At 42.9% G+C, this 26,899-nt stretch overlaps 1 protein-coding gene across 1 annotated transcript; it reads left to right on the top strand.

Moving 5' to 3' along the window:
* Window positions 1-26,899, top strand: LOC124805467 (myogenesis-regulating glycosidase-like). Its single transcript, XM_047266030.1, has 5 exons — window positions 1-124; window positions 6,855-7,840; window positions 14,011-14,439; window positions 20,564-20,720; window positions 26,700-26,899. The coding sequence occupies exons 1-5, from the start codon at window positions 1-3 to the stop codon at window positions 26,897-26,899; spliced, it is 1,896 nt and encodes a 631-aa protein (XP_047121986.1).

Raw genomic sequence — 26,899 nt, 5'->3', positions numbered from 1 at the left:
ATGTGGGCGACCCCGACGCTGCTACTGCTGGGTGTTTTGCTGGTGGCGCCAGACGCAGCTGCGACCGGCCTCAACACCCGCTACGACGAGACCACCGGACGCATCCTGATACTGACCCACAGGGGTGAGTGTTCGCCTTCAGAGGAGCTCCTGTGATGGCTCCTCTCTGCTGTCAACCTCGCTATCTCCTTAGCAGCGCTTTCCCAGGACAAAATAAAATCCGTCATCGGTGCTGGCCTCTGAAACTATAATCAGCAAGAGTCCACACAAATAGTGTTTATTACATTTCGTATAGTTAATAGTAACCCCTTAGAAAAATAACTGAAAACTGATAAAATAAGACGAGGAATGTATTCTCAAATGCGAATGTTATAAGACTAGCTGCAGAATATACTGGTGACACCTACAATTTAAGCCGATCCGGTATTGGAACCGGATATCCGCTTTGCGCGAGCGGTCGCCTTAATCGCCTGAGTCATGTGAGCAAACTTCCATATGTCACTATGTGTCTATGTCGTGCACTCGTACAAATGCTGTGATTCTCGTGCAGGGAGAGACTTACGATTATTGTCTTCGTATTAAATACTATATTACATACTACATCACTGACTGGAAAAATATCACGACATCAGGAGCTTTTTAACCTAAATGAAAGTTGCTAGGTGTGTTCCTGCACTTGAAAGATGACGTTTGTTCAGAATTCGCGCCAGTCGCATAAGAATGCCACGAGTACCACCAGTGTAAGGATACAAATCAGGTTTGCTTCAAATACTCCCTGTAACGACCGTGAGTGTTAGTTATTTTTGAGACGTGGTGAGTTGATGTTACTCAAGAATGCCTTTAAGGCGACAAAGACGTCCTTATCAAAACCTCACTGAGTCTGAACACGCAATAGGACTACGAGAAGCTGGAGGTTCCTTTTGCGATACTGCTTGAAGACTTGGGAGGAATGTAGCCACTGTACATAAGTACTGGCAGCAGTGGTCACGAAAAGGTACTGTCGTGAGGAGACTGGCCTCAGGACTACTACGTGTTACTTCCAAGAGGGAAGACCGTCGTGTTCGGCGTATGGCTCTGACGCATCGTTCTGAAATGATCTGAACAGCGGTTGGCACCACAGTGACACAACAAACAGTTACATGTCGGTAATTTCAAGAACAGCTCAGGTCCAGACGCCCTGTAGCGTCCATTCCACTAACCCCAATTCACACCATTAGCGAGAGCTCATTGGAGGGCAGGCTGTAAATGTGTTTTCTGATGAAAGCTGGTTCTGACTGTGTACCAGTGTTTGGCGCGTGTTGGTCAGAAAGAGGACAGTTTAGGGCATGCAGCCAATCAGTCTGCTTTCTAGGCACACTGGACCCACATATGGAGTCAGTGTTGGGGTGTGATTTCTTATTAGAGCTGGAGCACTCTCGTGATTATCCCACGCAACCTGACTGTCTTATATCCAGTTTTTCCATTCTTCTGTAAGGAATTCGTGTTGATATTTTGCAATCATGAGTTACTGGTGCACGTGTGCTGCCTAATATGTTCCAAAACGTCACTTATAAGAACAGGATACTTCCCGGTCTCATACCTCGGGCTATTTTGGTGGTTGAAAGGTGGGGGTCAAGTGTTTGGGATAGGCTTTGAGCTAATGGCCAATTTGTATACCACACGGATGGACCGTCTTACAGGATCAACGTTTCCATATTACACACTTCCTCCGGCTTAGGCAAATCGAGCAAATCATAAAACTTGTAAAACATGGTTTCTTGGTGCAAAACCGAACAGCGGAATTCAGAACAGCTATAAATAGGAAATGGCTGTAATTTGTAAGATATATTCCTAAGATTCCGATCTCGAACAACTTTGATAGTTTTCCCGATACATTTATCACTTTCCCAGATACACAGGGTAAAGTTACTTTACTTGTAATGTAACTTTCGGTTTGAGGCGAAAGCTAAAAAATAAATCACAGCTGCAAATTCCTAAAACTTTATCGATATTTTCTATAGGTATTTATCTTGCCACCTTCCCGATTTCAGTAACATTTTCTCATTATCGAAAAACACCAAAGAAACATTATTTTTGAGTACTATAACCGAGACGTAGATTCCAGGACAGTTATACAAAGTAAATAGTTTTTTATTTTTATATTATACTCTTAAGATTCCGATATAGAACAGTCCTGCAAGTGTTCGTGATAGCTTTATCCGTTTCAAGGATATATGCCCGCATCTCGTGGTCGTGCGGTAGCGTTCTCGCTTCCCACGCCCGGGTTCCCGGGTTCGATTCCCGGCGGGGTCAGGGATTTTCACTGCCTCGTAATGGCTGGGTGTTGTGTGCTGTCCTTAGGTTAGTTAGGTTTAAGTAGTTCTAGGGGACTGATGACCATAGATGTTAAGTCCCATAGTGCTCAGAGCCATTTGAACCATTTTTTCAAAGATATAGAGCTTTAAAGTTGCACTCCTTTGGTGGGGTCTTGGAAGCACGGATGGTAAGTGTGACGGTGGCTCTGTGCAGGACATGGATCATCTGCTCGCCTGCCCAAACTGCCCTTATAGGTGCAACCCCGACGATTTATGGCTGGACAAGAAAGATGTCTTGGACGTGGCCCCATACTGGGTAGAAAGATTGTGACATCGTTTCCTGATATGAAAAGTAGAGCAAGTACACAACTTCTACACGTAAAATACCCAAGTAAAAGACAGTGTGAGGCGAAGACGTGATTTAGAAACTGACATAGGAAGGAAACATATGCTGTCAAGTGTCTCCATTATCACCAGAAGGGTTCTCGGACTCCCATGTTGTTGCAGTAGTGAAGCATATGCAAAATATCTGTGCACATAATATCCAGCCTGATATTTCAGTTTCATGTAAGTAAAGTATCAAAATATTACTGAGTGGCATGCCACGTTGTAGCAAAGAAAAGAAATCAATCAGTAGAAAAAATGCATCTATAGGAGCACGAAAGTGGCGACTATGCTCTTGTTCATTAAAAGGCTTTGACTGAAAAGTGAGGTACCAGCTACTTCATTCTACCTTCCTAAGCACCTTCAAAAATTTTCCCGGAAACTTGGACATATATCCGAGCTCTTCCACAATGAGAGAAACGTACTGGCAGAGGGAAAGAGGCGGAATAGTAATGAATACTGAAAGACTGCTGACAGTGGTTTTTGTGTAGAAAGGGCGAAAGATGCAATGACAGTGTGAGCGAATGATAGGGACACAGTGGCACTGAAACATAGCTGACAGTGAGAGAACACTGGTAAGAAAAGAGTGAAGGAGACAGTGCCAATGAGAGAGGAATAGAGAGAATCAGGAAGTGGAAGTGGGTGACAGCCAGTGATAAAGAGAGACAGACTCAGTGACAAGGAGGAAGACAAACATAGTGACTGCAGGAAGATACAGCTAAGGTTTGAAGAAATGAATGAGGTAGTAAGAGAGAGCTATAGGGAGACTAAGAAGCGTGAGGAGAGAGAGTATTAGTAGAACAGAACGAAGTAAACTCTGGCTGTGAGACAGGGGAAGAGATGGGACAGTGACAAAAAGACACAAAGAGATAATGACAGTGAGTCTGTCTGAATGATTGGGTGAGAACTAGCCAGTGAGAGTGGATGGGGGTGAGCGACGTATGACGAAGAACCAGTGGATTTGAGAGAGTTTCAGGTTGGGGAACTAGTGGGTGTGAGAGTTGAGTTGCATAACAGAAAGAGTGCGAATATGTCGCCATGTCAAAACATTTGGCAGCACTTATGAAGGTTCTGAGATAGGTACAATGAGGCAGCTGGTACCCCGATTTTCAGTGAGTGTCTTTTAATAAACAGGAACGTATTCGCCTTTTTTGTGCTCCTTATAGGACTATTTTTCCGCTGGTTGCCTAACTGTCCCGCTTTGGGCTTCGAGCCCCTCTGCCTAGGCTCCTGTCGTTACATTATGGAAGATTTCGAAGAAGGGCACTCGATTCGGTGGAACAAAACCCAAAAGAATGTTCGCCATATGAGCATGAACTTCTTGATGCAATAATTTACCCACAGCCGTATGATTGTAGAAATTTATTTTATTTTATGAACTTCTATGTGCTACCAGTTTCAGCATTACATTTCTGCCATCTTCAGGCCCCACTCGTCATAGTCGTAAAATCGCTATACATGGAACGAGCCATATAATTGGATCCGTGAATCAAATCGTCCTGCAACAGCTCTTGGTCGCCAGGCGACACTTCGTGTATAGCGATTTTACGACTGTGACGAGTGGGGCCTGAAGATGGCAGCAATGTAATGCCGAAACTGGTAACACATAGAAGTTCATAAAACAAATAAATTTCTACAATACATACGGCTGTGGGTAAATTATTGCATCAAGAAGTTCATGCCAGCCGTCGTCCCACGATCCATAATGGATCAACGAAGAAGATATGAGGATGAAGTTGGTCCCACGGCGAGGAAGGACAGGCACGATTATTACAAAATATAATTTCAATCCGCAAAAATATCCTGTTACAATGCAGGTAGAAAGAGGTGGCTGTCTAAAATTTCAGTGACCTAGTCAGTCGGAAAGTTGATGGTTATTTTGGCATTCGGTTTACTTGAGCCCATGCACGCAGACCGGTATTAACGAGCTGCCATTACTCTTCTCAGTGTATGAACGTCCTCCGAACTTAGTACATCGGGAAGAATTTGCGTCAGACAGAGACCACCTTACAAAGGAGCTGGAATATCTAAAATATATTTTTATTGATAATGGATACTCTACATATCAAATTAGTACAGATATAAAAAGGAAGAAACATGACCACTCACATGATCAAGTGGAGGAAATAAGCTGTCCTAATCCAGGGTGTTCCTTCCATTTTTAGGCACTATTTCATAGAAATTAGGAAGATACTTAAAAAGACATTATGTTGAAATAATCTTCCGACCACCTACAAAGATCTGTGCTGTTTTAGGGTAGATAAATAAAGGTCTGGGTTTGTGGATGCGTGGAGTCTGTAGAGTATCACGTCGGCGTCATAAAACCTAAATTGGTGACACCACACGAACAATATGAGGAAGAGGCATGTAAGGTCAGGGCTATTAGGCTGTCAAAGTCCGATCGGTTGCGAAATGGATACCACACTGAAACTAAAGAACATTTTATTTGCAACAGTCAGGTGCATCTTCTAGCTACTTCTCTACATATTCGCTGCTCCGACTCAGACGTCCTGTCGTAGCCTTGTACCAACCTTCCAGTATCCTCGTCACACGAGGCAGACGCCTGTTCTTTCAGCAAATTCTGTACGATGGTCTGCAGTTTGTTGTCCAGAGATGAAACTCAGAGGATGTCAAGTCCAGGCTGTATGGTGGGTGATCAAAGACACCCCATCGAAAACGCAGCAAGACTGCCTTCATTCCTCCAGCATTGTGCGGTGGAGAGTCGTCATGAAGAAGGAAATGTATGAGAGTTGCGTTGTGTGGGCTGCACGGAATCAGGCGAAATCTCTTTGTACACATCTAGGCTTCTTTAGGTGCTCACTGTGGCTCAGATTTGAAAAGAGCGTCGTGACGCGATTGACGGGAATACTAGACACTGTCCAACACATCTGTGCAAGGTCATCAGGAATCCACTGTGGCTTCCATTCGGCGGCCCAGTGTTCATAATAAACGTATAACCTTCGTATGAGTAAATAATACTAAATTTAAAAAGAAGTAGAAAGGAAATTGTGTTGATTAGAAACTAAATTAGCATTGTGTGTTGTGTGCTTATACATTTCTGCAGCTCACAGTGGTATCATCTCCGCATCTTTGTTACCCGAAAGAACGATGTCACATTGTAAAAAATGTATGGATGAGTCGCGCGGAGTGGCCGCGCGGTTAGAGGCACCATGCCAAGGATTGCACGGTCCCCCCTACCGGAGGTTCGAGTCCTCCCTCGGGTATTGGTGTGTGTGTTGTTCTCAGTATAAATTAGTTTAAGTAGTGTGTAAGTCTAGGGACCGATGACCTCAGCAGTTGGTTCCTTAGGAATCCAAACACACTCATTTTATATGGATGATTTTCCATTTAAATATTGTAGGAAAATTTAGTCTCTAAATTGCATGAGTTTTCAATCAATTAACTTGCCACGGCTCTGACTGTATAAATACTTTGACAGTGCTTGCAGAACGTCCCAGTCGCGCCAATTTACGCTGAGTTACGTTGCATAGTATTTTATTTCTCTTTTTTAATAATGAAATGCTGGTCTGAAACCGTGGGTTTTCAATTCTTCCGGTAACATCGTTCAAATGTGGTAACGTACAAATTTTGTCAGTTGTGAGTAGTTTATGATGGTCCGCATACGAAAAGGGAATAATTTCTTGTCTCTTATTTTTCTGGAGAACGTTATCAATAAAATAAGAATTATAACCTTGTGAAGCAGATACGATTAAGTAATCGTCGGGAATTATGTTTAAAAGACTTATCCGAATAATGCGTGTAGTTCTGCACACTGCAGTAAAATGTTGCACGCTTGTTAGTTCGTGGGGAACTGAGATCGCATAGGGATTACAATACTGGTGGCTTACGTTTACCGAAAAACGCTAAACAAGTGCCCTTTCGATTTTTCCTAGCTAACATAATTTCACTACAATGCTGTACATGAGGACAGCCGCGCGGAATTAGCCGAGCTGTCTTAGGCGCTGCAGTCATGGACTGTGCGGCTGTTCCCGGCGGAGTCCTCCCTCGGACATGGGTGTGTGTGTTTGTCCTTAGAATAATTTAGGTTAAGTAGTGTGTAAGCTTAGGGACTGATGACCTTAGCAGTTAAGTCCCATAAGATTTCACACACATTTGAACATTTTTACATCAGAACATAGTTATCTGCAAGCTGAACCGGTTTCCTTTATGTTACAGGCGGCCGTGAAGTCGAACTGGGTTATATCGCAGCTGAGGGCGGCGAGCGGTTGCGTGCTCCAGTGCACGAGCGCCTTGTCAATGGGGAACACTACGACTTCGGCCACTCCAAAGTGGTGATCCAGCCCAAAGATACAGCGGCCCGATGTTTCACAGTTCGGCAGTGGGTGAACGCCTCTACTTCGGTACTGAGGAGTTGTCAGCACCACCTGTCCAGCCACATCTACGGTGGGATCGAGACAGCCAGACAGGTGTGGCCTATTGAGAACACCGTATACGACCAGTACCCCTACGTTACTGACCAGGACCTTCATGCCGGTATTGCTGCGCGATACTGGCTTTTCTCAGACGGGAGATTCGTCTACGTTCAAACTGATGTCCCCCTTTTCATCGACCAGAATACCGAAGAGTCACTGAACAGACTGTGCTTCGTTGCTCAGAATGCGGATCCCTTTCCAGAACATCGACAAGACATCCTTATGGACTACGACTTGTGCTTGCTGGACGGTCCGAGGCAGGCCCATGAGTACGCCGTACAGGCCTACCTGGGGAAGCCGACAGCCACCCCAGATGAACGCATGGCCACGCAACCAATCTGGTCAACAATAAATCGTTACCACGCTGATGTTAGCGATCAGAATCTGAGGGCCCTTGCTAACGAGATTATCGCCAATGGATTCAACTACAGCCAGATCGAAATAGACGAGTACTGGGAGGTATGTTACGGCAGTCTGACGTTTGATCCGAACAAGTTTCCAGACATGAAAGCCCTTACTGACGATCTCCATGCACTGGGATTCCGTGTAACACTCTGGGTGCATCCGTTTATACTCGAAGGGTGTGAGCCGTATTACTCCGAGGCGCTGGCTGCCGGATACTTTGTGTCAAATACCGAGGGAAGCACTCACACGTGGTGGAAGAATAACGCTGGCATTGTCGACTTCACCAACCCTGAAGCAGCCGCCTGGTGGACGGATCGACTGTGGGTGAGTATAGTCGTAAAAACCTGCTTTTTGTTTCTATTCGATCCACTTTAAAAGCTCTTTTCCTTCTGACACCATTTGAATGCTTTCCTGTCTTCGGTTCTCTTGGAAGCCAATTTGCGTAGCCACGATGAAGAATTTCGTTCTCATATGCTGCTAACTGTGTCACTGTTCAATCGAAAATGGGTATTATCTTAAATCCGAGATAGGAGATATTTCTGCAAGAAATGCTTCACAGAGAAAATCCATCCAACCGTACTCCGAAGTGTACTTTCAGAATACATATGGTATAGTTTGAAATGTAGAGAAGCTCTGTAGGATTAATATTACAATTGTGCGCATTTCGCACAATATTTTGAGGATGCATAACAGCGTATACAAAAAATATTCAAGATATGGTATTATTATGGGTTGTTTTTCTATAATTTTTATTGTGTCTCCTGGGTGTGGTATTGTACACGAATTAATGGCATATAATATCAGTCAACGTGTATTGAATAATATCATCTTGTATCTGCGTTAAGTGTATAGAATTTCATGATTTGAGCAAATTTCTTGTGTGAAGTGAAAGGTGTTAAGGTGTTAAACAGTTATACTTATGTATCCTTCCGATTTATCAATGTTAGTACTAACTCAATTATTTATATCGCAGCAGATAATCTTGTAACAGTCCCTCGATTATATAGTTCAAATCACGCTATCTAGAATTCCGGCAAGGCTAATTACGATATACAGTCGTGGGATTTCAATTCTTCCTGAAACATCTTTGGAGTTTTGCCAACGTAGTGTGAGTCGTAAAGACATCACATTGCAATGCAGGCGGAGTGATAATCACATCCAGTGAAGCCCGGTTACGATTTTCTGGTGTAGTACTCCTCCCGTTTAAGTGGAGTTGGCTAAATGGTTCAAATGGCTCTGAGCACTATGGGACTCAACTGCTGAGGTCATTAGTCCCCTAGAACTTAGAACTAGTTAAACCTAACTAACCTAAGGACATCACAAACATCCATGCCCGAGGCAGGATTCGAACCTGCGACCGTAGCGGTCTTGCGGTTCCAGACTGCAGCGCCTTTAACCGCACGGCCACTTGGGCCGGCTTTAAGTGGAGTGCCAGGCTGTAATTTAGATCTTACTCTTAATCACTCAGGCTGTGGAATTAGTCTCTACTTACAGGCGGTTGCAAACTGAATATTTGTGAGGCTGGGGGACTGGACAGAGGTTAAAACACATAATGAAAAAATTATACTTTAAAAGTTCATGTATTAACAATTAGGACACTGAGAAATTACAAACACTGGCTGCGGGCATGCATTGCTTGTAATCAACGGGGAAAGTAGAAAATTTCTGCGGGACCGGAATTCGAACCTGGGCCTCCTGCTTGCTAGACAGATGCTCTGACCGCTTTTTTTTTATTTTATTTTTTTATTATGAGAACTTTATTGGATCAAATAGCCTCTGAGCCATTCGGTCATGGCAACTGCGCTGGTACTATAGAAGTAGCGCGTGGATGAAGTTCAGAATTTCGATCCGACAGGACGCATTCTAGGGAAGTCCATGCAGTTACAACGACCATAGCGTCCGGATGGCAGAGTGGTCAGAGCATGTGCTTAGTAGGCAGGAGACCTAGGTTCGAATTCCCGTCCGACATTAATATTCAACTTTCTCCATTGATTTCGACCAATGTCCGCACGCAGCCGGTGTCTGTAACTCTTTTGTGTCTTAATCACTGGATGAAAATGATTTATGTTCTCTCGCACATACCCATGAAAATCAGGACTTAACACATCTCCGAGAAAAACCTTGGCAACTTACTGATATAGCACAGAAGTCATTTCAGAAATTGACTTGCAATACCCTGATAAAAGTAAACAGGAATTTGAAAAGCTACTAAACATGAGCTAATGAGACTGGCGGGCAACGTGCAGTGTCATTAGGGGCTAAATTCTACACTACTGGCCATTAAAATTGCTACACCAAGAAGAAATGCTGATGATAAACGGGTATACATTGGACAAATATATTATACTAGAACTGACATGTGATTACATTTTCACGCATTTTGGGTGCATAGATCCTAAGAAATCAGTACCTAGAACAACCACCTCTGGCCGTAATAACGGCCTTGATACGCCTGCGCATTGAGTCAAACAGAGCTTGGATGGCGTGTACAGGTACAGCTGCCCATGCAGCTTCAACAAGATACCACAGTTCATCAAGAGTAGTGACTGGCGTATTGTGACGAGCCAGTGGCTCGGCCACCATTGATCAGAAGTTTTCAATTGGTGAGAGATCTGGAGAATGTGCTGGGCAGGGCAGCAGTCGAACATTTTCTGTATCCAGAGAGGCCCGTACAGGACCTGCAACATGCGGTCGTGCATTATCCTGCTGAAATGTAGGTTTTCGCAGGAATCGAATAAAGGGTAGAGCCACGGGTCGGAACACATCTGAAATGTAACGTCCACTGTTCAAAGTGCCGTCAATGCGAACAAGAGGTGACCGAGATGTGTAACCAATGGCACCCCATAACATCACGCCGGGTGATACGCCAGTATGGCGATGACGAAAACACGCTTCCAATGTGCGTTCACAGCGATGTCGCCAAACACGGATGCGACCATCACGATGCTGTTAACAGAACCTGGATTCATCCGAAAAAATGACGTTTTGCCATTCGTGCACCCAGGTTCGTCGTTGAGTACACCATCGCAGGCGCTCCTGTCTGTGATGCAGCGTCAAGGGTAACAGCAGCCATGTTCTCCGAGCAGATAGTCCATGCTGCAGCAAACGTCGTCGAACTCTTCGTGCAGATGATTGTTGACTTGCAAACATCTCCATCTGTTGACTCAGGGATTGAGACGTGGCTGCACGATCCGTTACAGCCATGAGAATATGATGCCTGTCATCTCGACTGCTAGTGATACGAGGCCATTGGCATCTAGCACGGCGTTCCGAATTACCTTCCTGAGCCACCGATTCCATATTCTGCTAACAGTCGTTGGATTTCGACCAATGCGAGCAGCAATGTAGCGATACGATAAACTGCAATCGCGATAGGTTGCAATCCGACCTTCCTCAAAGTCGGAAACGTGTTGGTACGCACTTCTCCTCCTTACACGAGGCATCACAACAACGTTTCAGCAGGCAACGCCGGTCAACTGCTGTTTGTGTGTGAGAAATCGGTTGGAAACTTTCCTCATGTCAGCACGTTGTAGGTGTCACCACCGGCGCCAAGCTTGTGTGAATGCTCTGAAAAGCTAATCATTTGCTTATCACGTCATCTTCTCCCTCTCGGTTAAATTTAGCGTCTGTAGCACGTCATCTTCGTGGTGTAGCAATATTAATGGCCAGTAGTGTACTTCCTCACCCGCGACACTGTAGGGGAATGACTGCGACCCAAATAAGGAAGTTCAGAGGCAGCACTGACACCACGGGAGAACGACGAAGGGGATTAGGGCGTGGCTGCGACATGTTCTCACCACATGGCGACTCCGATGACGTTTCGCAGCCCCAGCACTATTAGCTCTCGCAGCTTAAGCATTTTGGACTCCATCATGATCGTTATCACTCACCCCTGTCCAAATAACTGATCAACAGAACTGCAACGAGACTCAAGGAGGCAAGTAGCAGAAGTCGAATGTCTCGTGCCCACCATGGAAATACTGCCGCTGCTGTACGAAGATGAAGTTGGCCTGATGCAACGGCGGGCATTTTGCGTGTCGTTGAAGAAGAAAGAGCCATTCAGATTTTTAACATATTCTGATTAAAATAGTAACTTCTCTCTCAATGACAGTATCAGAGACTAGATTGCAGGATACCGCTCTTAGTACGCAAGGAATCTGGGTATCATTAATTCCATTCTCCCCGATTTTTCTTTGTATAAATTTATGCCGGTATTGAAATAATTTTAACATAAAAATTGAAAGAAAGCCAACATGTTATCTACTCCGTAGGAGTATGAACATTATTTTAACCAGCATGGCCCTATGCCTTTTTAGTTTGTTGCGCGCGGGTGCTCGTGTAATCGACCTGGCGAGCCTGCGGCAGCATCATAACGTGAGGCAATATACATTTTAAGACGAATTATATTCACAGGGATGAACGTGTAATTCTGTCATTTGTGAACTCTACATACGGCATAGTTCACCCAGGCGGCGTGTGTCTCTCAATTGATGCATTCATCTGCTCAGCAAATATAAAGTTTCATCTTTGGGACATTCTGAGTCAAAGCTGCCCTTTTGACCCCCACACCATCTGTCAAGTAACTATTGTTATCGAGGATTAGGTTAACTTCTTTCCAATGTAAAACATGACCTGTTATTTCGATTTCAGCATTTTATTGTCTCTGACAACTCTATTGTATACTAGAGAATTGTGATTATTTTTCATATTATAGAAGCAGCCGCTTCTTTGGCTTCTGATGGTTTATGTCATCCCTATTAATACTGTGAGACATGAGTGTTAAGATCTCGCTACGCAAGAGCTTTTGGTTCCTAAATACTGGCAAATTGCCAACTACACCATGGCTGCAAGTCGGCTCAATAAACAGGAACACTGCCCGCTGGTAGAATTCAGGAGGGTTATTGTTTTATGTTTATGTGCCCTTTTCACTTTCCGAAGGAACTTGTGACGACCGAAAAACTTCCATGGCCTCAAGGACATTCTATTTGATGAGAGCTATTGCTCACAGTGCTATACAGGAAGACAATGGAAATATTTCTTTCTGTTATGTTTGTGAATTTCATAGTTTTTCCTAAGTATATTGCAGCCTAGAAATCACTTGACGTAATTCCCTTATCCACAGCAGTTCGGAAGAATCAATGGAGCAGACCTCTCTATTGGATGACATTATAGTCCGGACTGGATGGCTGCGTATCTTCATGACTTCGTTCGCAAGGTCTCCACAAATTTCGTTGTCGTAATGATGATTCACGGTACATTGTCGACCTGTAATTAACGAAACCAACTGACGGTGAAAGGTTCACGAATCACTACGAGAAACTGGTGTCAAGTGAACAAGCGGCTTGTCTTCCTGTCCGAACTGGATTCGATTTGTTACCAATGACCTGCATGATGCACAGGTATTAGATACAGATGAATCGGGTACAAATAAGTTCTCGACTGCCGGTTCAAAAAGAAAACAGAGTTTCTGCGAGAAAACAATCGTCTTTTCTCCAATCGGAACAAGCGCCCAGTCACTGGGGTCATCATTGTCTATATTAATTAAATCCACACCTTGTTTCGTATCCCTGCGTTTGCTTTGGTCTATTTGTATGTGCCTTCGTGCCTGAACGTCAATTTTTGTGGGACACGCTGACGTAAAGTGAGCATCAGTTCCAGCTAGACAAGTTCTCCAGCTATACACGGAATCTCACATCAAGGCGGTGTAAGATTGGAAATATGGAAATGAGACAAACCAGTTACAGTACAGCGAAGGACAGCTGATGTATATATTATAAAATTTAGTTCTCATTTTAAACATAAACTGAATTCAGTAGTAGCAAAAGTAAACATCTATTTGTCTAGTTATACGTATATGAGCTTGAACTGGGCTTGTATTAATTTTAAGAAGACGGCTAACCTCTTCTTGAAAATTCCTTCAACAATTGTAGGTTGATGGAAGCTGACATAGAAAATAACACAGATGATGCAGTCCGAAACGTTAAATTCTAAGTACCCAGTCCACACATCATAATTTCAGTTTCAACAGTTGTACAGCGATAAACTGAACACAGCAATGCATAATCAATCAACTGCTACGATTCTTTGTTGCAAATCGCTCCTGGTCATCTGTTTTTGAATGCTTGAATGCTTGTTTTGCAACAACTATCTCACTGAGGTTTACGGCACTTTCTTTAATAGTGCTTCATACCTCTGCAGGAATTTAAATACATAGTATATTATTCAGCATTTGTTGCACAACGGTATATTACGTATTACATAATTTTAGTTGGAATTACATAGTAACTCAAAACGAATTGATCAATAATTTAATGTTGGCTCTAATGTAAGGATGTCGAACATTTCCTTTAATGACACTTGCCTGTCACACTTGACCACTCTTATCTGATCTTATGTATTACTTCATTCATTGTGATGGTGAACTTGTTCTACAGCTGTTTCGTTTCACCATTTCTTTCATTTACACTAACTGTTTAATTCCGAATTGTTTTCAGGCGCTCCGCAATGAGACAGGAATCGATTCGTTCGAATTCGACGCTGGTCAGACGAATTACTTGCCTCAGCTGCCCAACATACAACCCGTGGAACGGAACCCGGTGCGCTACAGCGACGAGTTCGCGAGAGCCGCCTCCCAGTTCGGTCCCCTGGTCGAGATACAGACCGGAGTGGAGAGCCAGCGCCTGCCCAACTTCTTCCTGATGGACGTCGTGGACAGCAAGTGGGGCACGGCTGGCGGTGTGGGGACGCTGCTTCCGAAGCTGCTGGAGCTCAGCATCGTGGGCCACCCCTTCGTGATGCCGGAGATGGTGGGCGGTGCGACGTACGCTCTTCCGACCAAAGAGATGTACATTCGCTGGCTGCAGGCCACGATCTTCATGCCGGCCGTCAAGTTCTCCTACACGCCGTGGGATTTCGACAATGAGGTGCGTTCATTCCTGACGCCACACTTATTGATCTGTTTCTGTAACCTATTTCACCCAGGTGTTCAGCATAGCAGGATGAAGCACACGTGCAGTTAGAGCACTCCATGTGAAGCATGACTTGTCTTACTACTAAGTATCAGCCATGCGCTGCCTGACAAACTGAAGCACTCAAAACGGGAGGAGGAAACGTATGATATGTTATTGCAAGTGATTGTCAATCGAGTCACCTTCACACAGATTTTGGCAATATGAGCCCACTTATCAGTATGAAATTGCTCTACCTCTGGCCTGGATGCATGCCCTGATTCAAAGACTATCACAGTGCTGTTGTATCCCCTTCTCAGACAATCCGACCTACAACTGTTGTAAATGGTCCTTTTTAACCTGGGTATTGGCACTGCGACGGTATTGACGCCTGAACTGGTCTCATTCATCATGTATCGTAGAGAGATTTAGCCAACTTGTTGATCACAAGAGTAGCTCAACCACACGCACGTACACTACTGGCCATTAAAATTGCCACACCAAGAAGAAATGCAGACGTTAAACAGGTATTCATTGGACAAATATATTATACTAGAACTGACATGTGATTACATTTTCACGCAATTTGGGCGCATAGACCCTGAGAAATCAGTACCCAGAACAACCACCTCTGGCTGTAATAACGGCCTTGATAGGCCTGGGCATTGAGTCAAACAGAGCTTGGATGGCGTGTACAGGTACAGCTGCCCATGCAGTTTCAGCACGATACCACAGTTCATCAAGAGTAGTGACTGGCGTATTGTCACGAGCCATTTGCTCGGCCACCATTGACCATACGTTTTCAATTGGTGAGAGATCAGGAGAATGTGCTGGCCAGGGCAGAACATTTTCTGTATCCAGAAAGGCCCGTACAGGACCTGTAACATGCGGTCGTGCATTATCCTGCTGAAATGGACGGTTTCACAGGGATCGAACGAAGGGTAGAGCCACAGTTTGTAACACATCTGAAATGTAACGTCCACTGTTCAATTTGCGGTCAATGCGAACAAGATGTGACCGAGACGCGTAACCAATGGCACCCCATACCATCACGTCGTGTGATACGCCCGTATGGCGACGACGAATACACGCTACCAATGTGCGTTCACCGCGATGTCGGCAAACACGGATGCGACCATCATGATGCTGTAAACAGAACCTGGATTCATACGAATAAATGACGTTTTGCCATTCGTGCTCCCAGGTTCGTCGTTGAGTACACCATCGCATGCGCTCCTGTCTGTGATGCAGCGTCACGGGTAACCGCAGCCACGGTCTCCCAGTTGATAGTCCATGCTGCTGCAAACGTCGTCGAACTGTTCGTGCAGATTGTTGTTGTCTTGCAAACGTCCCCATCTGTTAGGGATCGAGACGTGGCTGCACGATCCGTTACAGCCATACGGATAAGATGCCTGTCATATAGACCGCTAGTGATATGGGCCGTTGGGATCCAATACGGCGTTCCGTATTACCCTCCCCACCGATTCCATATTCTGCTAACAGTCATTGGATCTCGACGAACGCCAGCAGCAATCTCGCGATAGGATAAACAGCAATCGCGATAGGCTACAATCCGACCTTTCTCAAAGTCGGAAACGTGATGGTACGCACTTCTCCTCCTTACACGAGGCATCACAACAACGTTTCACCAGGCAACGCCGGTCAACTGCTGTTTGTGTATGAGAAATTGGTTGGAAACTTTCCTCATGTCAGCACGTTGTAGGTGTCGCCACCGGCGCCAAGCTTGTGTGAATGCTCTGAAAAGCTAATCATTTGCATATCACAGCATCTGCCTCCTGTCAGTTACATTTCGCGTCTGTAGCACGTCATCTTCGTGGTGTAGCAATTTTAATGGCCAGTAGTGTAAATGGTCCTTTGTAACCTGTGTACTGATGCTGGGACGGAATTGACGCCTGATCTGGTCTCATTCATCATATATCGTAACTCGTTGATCACAGGAGTACCTCAACGTAATTCATATAGACACGTTCCATGTGTGGACGAGTGTTGTATAGAAAAAAATGGCCCCATGATACTGTCATATCGGAAATTTCACTGGAGTGCGAAAGGTGTCCATGACGTAGCGCTGTGCAGTTAGAGTTCCCTCACTTACTACAAACCGTGAGCCGAAGTTACATCCGATGGCCTCTACAGCATCACGCCAGGAGTAACACCGTTGTGTCTTTCCAAACACTCGAAGAATGGGACCACGCTGGCCCATACCGGCGGGCAATGGTCATCTACGGTACTGCAGAACCGTGATCCATGGCTGAACACAACGCGGCGCATCAGCATTCCAGTCTTCCCAGTCGCTACACCACTCCAAACGCAGCTGTCTGCAGTGCTGTTAGAGACAGTCCACACACATGGTGGTTGTTTCGTAGTTCAGTGTGCTGCTAGACTCGAAGTAACAGGGCGCAATGACACAGCATATCGCAGGAAGTTAATAATTGGCCCTCCGATGGCAGGCACAAATGTCCAGGGGTTACGTTGTGCTTAGTGAACAGTAAGACGATCGTCCCTCCAGGTGGAACAGACGTGGTTGTCTGGTAGCTTCACGACGACCATGGCTGCCCTCACGTTCGCATTCTGTCCTTCTTCTAGCTACAGTCACATTCGAATGCCCCACAAATCCCGTATCTCCTCGGCTTATATCTCCGATGTTTTTTTTTCTTTTTAATTCTTTTATACACGCTTTTAGCGTGTGGTTAATTTGGCCTATATGAACAGCTACTCGTCTGCATTCAACTTCTTCTTTCTTCTAGTAGACAAAGGGAACTGCTTGTCTGGATCCAAAGTCCAATAAGGAACCTTAACAAGCACTTTTGTACTCGCAGCTATCAATGACTTATACACAGGAGCACTGCGCCTCCAACGGCGACAGTACCCACGTCGCAAAGGCATGTGTATTAACGAGCCTCTGCAATGCCTTTGCGACGTGGGTACTGTCGTCGTTGGAGGCGCAGTGCTCCTGTGTATAAGTCATTGAGAACAATAGACATTGACTTGGTTGGACAATTTAATAAGCAGCAACTAATGGGTGGTCTGAATGTTTTTCGTGGACTACGAATGCAGTTCACCTGTGATGCTTCTGCTGTGTTTGGAGGAGCCAGCCTGCCAAATGGAGACCCATAATGTCGCTCCTTCCAGAATTTATCATTCGTTGGTAACACTGTCTCATACTAGTGCGCTGCATCTCCGTATGCTTCGTAGTGATTACTAAACGTCTGACGCTATTTACGCCTCTCTGCCAAACCAAGTAACCAACGAAACACGAACAACACTAACGGACTCTGTCGGCTAAGCGCAGATACTGAAATTCTGACCATTTACATAACCGGTGGTGAGCACCTGTAGAACTGCGCTGACATCCGACCACGACTTCTAGGCGCCTCACTTTTGTTACTAGGCTGTGTAGATTAGCTAAACTAAAAGAAATACTAGGCTGAATGTTCCAGAATACCACACAGCATGGACTACTGACACTATTGCCGACACAAAAGAAAATCCAGTGCATTTACAATGAATTTGAGTGTTGAATATTGTACATTGAGAGTCAGGTGGAGGCTCTTGCCTGATCGAAAATCGGAGAAACATGGGTAGAGGTGACCTCCATACATTCGGAGTAGAACTTTGGACACAGGTATTAACTCTGTTGCGGAGGTTCTTTGATGTGATCCCCTCAGGGGCATGACGATGTTCTACAGTGACATAACTGATTCTAGAGACTCTTCTAACTATACCTCTACTACAGTCGCAGCTACTGGAAGGCACGGGTTTAAATGTTTCAAATGGCTCTGAGCACTATGGGACTTAACTTCTGAGGTCATCAGTCCCCTAGAACGTAGAACTACTTAAACCTAACTAACCTAAGGACGGCACACACATTCATGCCAGAGGCAGGTTTCGAACCTGCGACCGTAGCGGTCGCGCGGTTCCAGACTGTAACACCTAGAACAGCTCGGCCACTCCGGCCGGCGGCACGGGTTTACAATGTCGGTATAGGCCACACTGTAATGAGACAGAGACTGTAAGCAGTTAGTTCCGTTAACTGAGGAAACACGCGATGATAGAATACCAAATTATGAAACTGATATGACTATTCGTGGCTAAACATTGTTCTGAAACATGTTCAGGTAGCTGAAATTACGAGTAATGTAAGCAAACGCACATTATCAAATACATTTTATCTAAAACATAATAAAATTAAAATGTTTCAAAGAAAAGTCAACAATTAAGAAACCAAAACCAAGTTGGCATAATTTGCTTAATTGACCATCAAATGATAACGGGAATTCTGATGATAACGGGTTATCAACTGTGAGTTTGTTATTGCAATGCATCATATATGGAGTAGTCTTGTGTTTTGAATATTGGTTACTTGAAGGAGACATTACAAAATCATATCATAACAAACGTTGGCCACGCGGGATTAGCCGAGCGGTCTCAGGCGCTGTAGTCATGGACTGTGCGGCTGATCCCGGCGGAGGTTCGAGTCCTCCCTCGGGCATGGTTGTGTGTGTTTCTCCTTAGGATAATTTAGATTAAGGATTGTGTAAGCTTAGGGACTGATGACCTTAGCAGTTAAGTCCAATAAGATTTCACACACGTTTTTTTAAAAAGTTGTATCAGTAAGTGTAATGTAAATATGTCAATCGAAGTTTAACGCATGCATACAAGAAATACCTTGACATCATTAACAGTCACTTCCATTGAAAGCTGGACCACCAGTATAGAATGAATTGATTCACGGGTATCATAAGAAAGTACATTTTTGTCTGGCATGAAAAGGCTGCTTCAAAAAAAAGTTTGCAACAAGAAAGGAGATGCAGTTGTCCCATGTTACAGAAAATAGTGTTCTAATTTGATAAACCTTACTACAAAATGAGGAAGCCAGGATTATATCTCCAAAAGTAATTATTCCATGAATACGAGTTAAAAGAATAAGGGAAATGATGAAAAGGGACACTGAGCACACAATGAGGGACAGGTTCCAGAAGGAGTGTCGTTGTGGGTTTCCTTTTCACTGGCTAGCACTATCCATATTTGTGGGGCGTTCGAGGCCAACATAACGGTTAATGAGCATGATTATTTGAAACATGGTAACAGAAATATAATAATGATTTTGACAACATAAGAGAACAACAGATAAAGCTTAGTAATAAAGGTATGACTAACTTGTAATATATCTAGCGTTAATTTTTGTTCGTGACAAGATATTACGAAAATTGAAAATATTTCACGAAGAGAAACATAAAACTTTGCCTATTTTACTGTCATGAGAAAACATCTACCGCAACCCGAGTTGACCGATCTCTAATAGCGTGGGTGAAGTGTGAAACTGAACATCTCCTTACATTGTATGTGATATACTTCCCACGAAGAGTAGTGGTGTAAAACATGAAAATCAAGGACGTTTCATATTGGTTGCCAGAGTGATGGTTCTGAGTACGAAATCATCAGCCAACGTATCTAACGAACACTATTTCTGGTAATCTGTCAATACACATTTGACAGTACATGCTGATGAACATTTAGCAAATGCGCAATCAAGGATTAGCAGTAATTTTCGTGAAGAAGCTCACAAAAAGCTGAACAGGTCATGGGAGATAACTCAACCTTAATTTACTGTCAGCTAGACATTATTTTCTAATACATATAAGACAATAAAATAGAAATGGGACTGTTGACATACAGTGTTCTGGATATGACTCTCAGACCGTAAGTCTCATCCGACTACGGTTAGCTCCAGTACGGCCGGTTATTCAAAGTAATCTGCTCCGTGACCACAAAGTCAACCATGCCTTGGACTCATTGCTTCAGCTCTTTCTGGGTAGTGGCCTATTTAGGGATTGTAACTGGGAAGAAAAACTTGCCTTTGGTCTTCGTCGCTGTTTCATGTGCGCTATCGCTGTGAATCGAAATTAGCTGTGACACAGTAATCAAGGAAACGTTGCCCAATTTCAGTTGTGGAAACCACAGTTTAGAGTGATAGTTCCATCGCATTCACATTGTTTTCCACGTAGAGAAGTAAGAGAGTCGATTCTGCCAATGAACAGCCTTTAGCAGGGCTGGTGACTTACGAGAGCTGTGATTGCAGACGCTGGAGATCTGCCGCGACCTGTTGTCGCTGCGTGCGCAGTACGCGCCGCGCATCGTGGAGTTGATGCAGAAGGCGGTGGAGGACGGCACGCCGGTCAACCTGCCCATCTGGTGGATCTCCCCCAACGACGACACGGCGCAGACCGTCGACTCAGGTATCGATTAATGCTTCCCTTTACGCCTTTTTACATGAACGTAGCCTCTCTTTCAATCTCGGTCCCCACGACAGTGTTCTTTCCTCTGATTTTTCCCATCTACATGCTGCCTTTGAACTCATCTGCAGTTTGTCAGTGTTTGTACGTCACGGCGTTTGTTAGACCATCGATCAAATGTCACACCAGACCTCTTTCTTAAAATTTTGTATTTGTGGGATCCACAGCCTCCAGATGTTTAATAAATGTAACCAAGGTCTGTAGTAGGCTGTAATGGGATTTTTATTTCATCGTGTAATTACCTGATTTTGACTACTTGTCATTGTCAAGCACTCCAAAATTTGTGCTGTCTTTGACAATTACATATTGTAGAAATTAGCTAATCGCACAATTATATATAAATCACATTACAGCCTACTACGGACCCCGTTTACGTTTATTAAAGGCTTCTTTCTTCTAGCACAAGATGGCTTCATGCAGTGTTGAATTATTGTGTGCAATACATTTGTGACATTCGTTTTTTCAAGAATATCACTACTGCCTAGGAAGGAATAAATGTAGTCACTTTAATAACCGGTATTTACTCTATTGTCGTCTTAATCATGGTTCTCCTCTTCTTTATTTACAACTCTAACGCTCTTATTTCAACAGCACTGCAGATATTTTCGTTCTCAACAAAGTACAATCGTCTCTATTTCACTACATAATACGGTAATCTTCTCAGAATAATTTTCTGTATAATAAACATGACTACAGAATGATTTTCCACAAAGTATACCGTTTAACTTCAGCTGTCAGTTAATGGTCTACCTTCGTCACAACAGCTATCTCTTTTACATATTTTTCTGCAGCTAACTCTCGCCAATACCCGCTCTCCTGCCACATTTTTCCATCCTTTTCTCAAAAAACTCACTATTCAGCTTTTGTTATTTCTTAGCAACTATCATCACCATCGTTTTGTCTCCTTCCATTTTATTATCATATCAGTTTGCGTGATACTAAACACAGCTTCATACAAGTTGAATTAATCATTATTATTGATATTCTTAATACTCTTAATGATAATAATGATAATAATAATAATAATAATAATAATAATAATAATAATGAAAATTACCATCATTATTTTCTGTTATTATTGGTGTCATTGGACATAACTATTCTCCTAATAGTTTATAAGATGTATATAACTGAATGATAGAGCAGCATTGAAATTCAGATCATTTTTATGTTCCTAGACTGATTTAATAGACATTCATAAAGCCCTAATGTAGTCAGGCTAAACAAAACATAAATAAAAATTAAAAATCTAAATGAAAAACGTCACAAATATGTTATAATTTCTTCGTCTTAAATATATATTTATGTTTCAAGCATCCCCTTATATGCCTATTACAGGAGTTCTACAATTTTTTATTACCTACATTTTAGGAAGTTCCTGTTGTGTTGCTGGATGTGGTATTAGTTTGCTGAAAATACATGTTTTCATAGTTTTGTATGGTGTCACACAATTGGTATTATAGTTTAACCATGTCTTCATCAGTGCCTCTTGTTCTTCTTCTATTTTTATATGATTTAATACTGACATTTGTAACACAGAGCTTAGAAGCATTTTCTCTAATTAAATAGCTAAATAAGTTAGAGTAACATTTTTAAAAGAAGCAAAGACTCTGTTGCAGAACACATTGTAGTATTTTACTATCACAACTGTTATATTTTGTACTACTTTCCTGTCAGCATATCGCATATACATTCTGAATCCCCTAATCCTGCTTCCATTTATCATCCCTTTGTTTTCCAAATTATTAATTCTATTATGCACTGTGATACATATAATCATTCTACTTCATAAAGTGCAACCTCCTTTAACATACTCTCAAAATCATTTCTCTGATGCATATTCTTATATTGTGGTCGTTTGTTTCTCTAAGGGTGCATGCTGACAACTTTATGTTATATACTGGGTGTCCCATTTATCTTGACCACCCCAAATAACTGTTATTCCAAACGCAAACTATAAAATGTTTCAAGCAAATGTTCTTTAGCCGTGAGGTGGTCATCAATCAGCATGATTGCCTTCGTTGTAGCTTTGTTTTTTACAAAGATATGAACAGCGGTATGACTTTCCTAAATGTCACCTTGTATTTTTTATTCGGTAATTCATTTCCTCTCCTAATGACCTATTCAAAAATGTATCACAGTGTACCATTCCCTGAAACCAAACGTTATTAATTACGTAACACAGCATTGACGTTGACACTCCCAGCGATTACTGCAGGTACTCAGAGTAATCGAACACATCCACGTGTTGACGTTGACAGAGGATAAATGTAAACATAAGTAAAATGCCCACTCATCATTGCGTCAACCATCGTTAGAAGCAGAGTTGTGTGAGTAGAATGTAATCCAAGTAAGAGAAGGTAGAAATGCTACTCATCTATGGGGAATGTAAGTTAGCAGAACAGTAATTGCAATACTATTTTCTTATGTACGGTAACATTTAGTACAGTAGTTTGGTCCTTTTAAATACTATTATGTAGACTAGGCATACATAAAGGCTATCTATCCTTCCTACAAACAGCATCGACATAACGTTTCCTTTATTGTTGCTGTTTTTGTTGAAGGTAGGCGAAATGCTACGCAGGCAGCGGTACTGTTCAGAGAGATATTCTGACAAGAACCCACCTTATCGACGAATGTTTTCTCGTCTTGTTGCGACGCTTCAGGAAACGGGAAATTTCAACCCACGACAACGCAATTGTTGTAGCAAGCGTACAGACGAAGCTGCCGAAGTTACTGTTCTCTCTTTCGTTGCTATGAATCCACATGTGAGCACACGACAGCTTGAATACGGGATTGGCATTCCAAAAACCGGTGTACATCGTATTCTTAGACGTCACTGGTTCCATTCTTATTATGTACACCTACATCAAGAACTGCATGGGAATGATTTCCAGAATCGTGTACAGTTTTGTCAGTGGGCACAGCAGCAAATCCTCGCCAATCCGAACTTCTTCTAAAATGTTCTATTTACCGATGAATGTTCCTTCTCAAACAAAGGACAGGTAAATGCAAGGAACAGCATTATTGGTACAGGGACAACTCACGATGGCTTAGACAGGTGGAACATCAGCGTCAATGGAGAGTTAACGTCTGGTGTGGGATGCTTGGTACAACAATTATTGGCCCTTATTTCATCAATGGAAGTCTAAACGGCCCAGCGTATGCCAAGTTCTTCAGACGAATTCTTCCTCCTCTTCTGGGCGAAGTGCTGCTAGGAACCAGAGTGCTTATGTGTTATCAACACGATGGATGTCCAGCACATAGCGCCTTTGCGTACACGTCGTGTTCTGAAGCGAAGGTATACTGCCAGATGGATTGGTAGAGGAGGAAAGTTACAAGGCCTGCTAGGTCGTCTGATTTAAATCCTCTTTGGGGATGCATTGAGGACGTCTATCGAGGTATTCCAAGAACTGCAGATCTCATGCAGGAACGTATCGTGCTTGCTTATAATTCTCTTCAGCAGGCAACACTGGAAGCAGTAAATAATTCTTTCATTCGACGAATGCGCTAGTGTATCGGTGCCCGGGGTCACCACTTTGAGCGCATTTGAATGTTCTACTCCTGGTCAGTGGTACAGGAGACTCAAAGTCAATTTTGTGTTATGTTTTTACTTGGTTTTCATTTGTTTTCTGACAACCCCAGAAAGTGGAAGAGTTTGTGATCCCAGGCTCAAAGTTAATGTTGTGTTATGTAATTAATAACGTTGTGTTTCGGTGAATGGTACACTGTGATACGTTTTTGAATATGTCTTTAGGAGAGGAAATTAATTACCGAATAAAAAAACAGGGTGCCACTTTAAAAAGTCATACCGCTGTTCATATCTTTGTAAAAAACAAAGCTACAACGGGGACAATCATGCTGGCTGATGTCCCACTGATGGCTAAAGGACATTTGCTTGAAACATTCTGTAATTTGCATCTGGACAAACGTGAGTGTGATTAATTAACTTAAAATATAAAATTGTTGTTTACGTAAATCAAATTATATGTATCAACGTATTCGACCTTGTGAAGAGACTGTGAGACATCGGTAACTTCAAAATGCGTATCATAGAAAATGTTGGCAAGTAAGTTGAGCAATAATCTTGAAGCAGCTGTGCAGGATTAGATCAAGGAATATATATTGCATGACTGCGAATAAGAAGTGGTAATAAAACTGGAGATAATTTCTAAAATAGAATCTAAAATAGTAACTTCAAACAAACGAAAAGTGCAATAAAGCAAAAACAAGTAAAAAGAGCGTTATTGAAGGCTGCAGATAATTTGACTGGTTTGATGAAGTTTCCATAAGTGTCTATAATGTTATACAAAAATCAACTTGTAGTGCACGAAAATATAGATTATGATGAAGAAAGGGCTTCACTTTTGAAGCAATAGCTTCAGAAGATAGAGTGATTGTAATCTATGTTTAAGTTCTGAAGAGAGTGGATAACTGAATACAATTGTGTCGCAACCGTAATATTAAATGTCAGTCGATGATTGTGATGATACGAAAGGCCATTAAATGTAGGACTTTCAATACGGCCTTTTGAGCTCTGCATGACAACCAGATGCTGCCAATTAATTGATATTTTACTTATTCCTGTAACTAATACTGCAAAGTTTATAACAGGAGTTTAACTATTTACACTGCTGTCCCTTCCTAATTTGTTAATTGCATGTTATCTGCTGGTACCATTCACGGTGTCACCAATGTGATAAATACGTGTGTAACTACTGATTTATAGGCATTAAATACAAACCAGAAGGTGTTACATATTCTGTTAAGCATATCTGGTCTGTTATGATGTATTGCCATTATGTGTGCTAGAGTCATCAACTTTTGTCACCTTTAAATCATACAATCCCCATCATCACCATCATCATTATCATCATCCCCAGCCAGTCGACATTTACTACTGAATAAAGCAGTCTCCTAGACTCTTGCTCACATTACAGCCTTCAGATATAGCACACTTTCAAGTCGCCTCATTCCTTCTCTGTTTAATCAGGTTGTCAGTTTGTTCTTACCTCACTTCTTCCAGTCTAGCAAAGAATCGTTACTAAGTCTACCATACGCTCTCCTTGCTGCATGTCACGTAACGCTCAATTCCATTTTCAGTGTAGTCATCACTATAATTACAGCACTCTGCTCCGTGGTCCTTTCGTTCCTTTCCCTGTGCCTTGCAGTAGTTTAGTATGTGTATCGTCCTGTATGTAACTTCAGAACTCTCGGCTTTGAATGTTTTTGTATTAAAAGTAAATATTTTACTGATATGGGTCCAGTGCGCTAAGACCCACTTTCTGCAAATTCTTCTGTTCTCAGACATAAGGGCAGGTTAATTTTGAAAATTCTGTTTAGTTTATCAAAAGCTCTTCACACCATTTTCGGCTTTCAGTATACGTCTTTGTTCTCTGTCCAGTCACTTTCTTTGCGTGCTCCAAATATCAAAGAATGTCAACTGCATCTGTGGATGCATTCCTATTTTGTAATGTTTTCTTTTGGATGTGCTAATTACATGTATTAATTTAGTGAATGTTAACCACCTGTCACGTCCTGGTAGCATAAAGAAGAAGAATTGAAAATGGAAGGATATTTTAATCCAGGAAAGGATAGGCATTGTAGCAGAACACCCCCACACAAAAGATTTATGGTGGTTGTAGAGTATAGACTCTATTGGAACTGAAATACTGTGTTAATCTCACTGTAATCTATTTTCAAATCTGCTATCAAACCTGCTGCAATAAGCTCTTTGCTCTGTTGTTTAAAATTTTTTGTTAGAGTCACAAAGTACAACGTTATCTGCTAAATGAAGCTGATTCACGTTTGTTCCACTGATAAGTATTAAATGTCATGACACATGTGGTGGTTTGTCCACACATTGTGCTAGATGTAGCTGTCACTCCATACCACGTAACACACTGACTGTGCTCTTCACAGAGTTCCTGCTTGGCGAGGACGTTCTGGTGGCGCCGGTGCTGGAGGAGGGCGCAGTCAGCCGCGACATCTACCTGCCCAGCGGCTACTGGAGGGACGAAGCGGACCCGGAGCACCCCACCATACGAGGGCCCCAGTGGCTGTATGACTACTCAGCTCCTCTCAACACGCTGCCGTATTTCAGCAGGAACGCCACAGCATGA

This window comes from Schistocerca piceifrons, chromosome 7 (genome assembly GCF_021461385.2).
Source record: "Schistocerca piceifrons isolate TAMUIC-IGC-003096 chromosome 7, iqSchPice1.1, whole genome shotgun sequence".
NCBI lineage: Eukaryota > Metazoa > Arthropoda > Insecta > Orthoptera > Acrididae > Schistocerca > Schistocerca piceifrons.
This window is presented reverse-complemented; position numbering and strand designations above follow the sequence as displayed.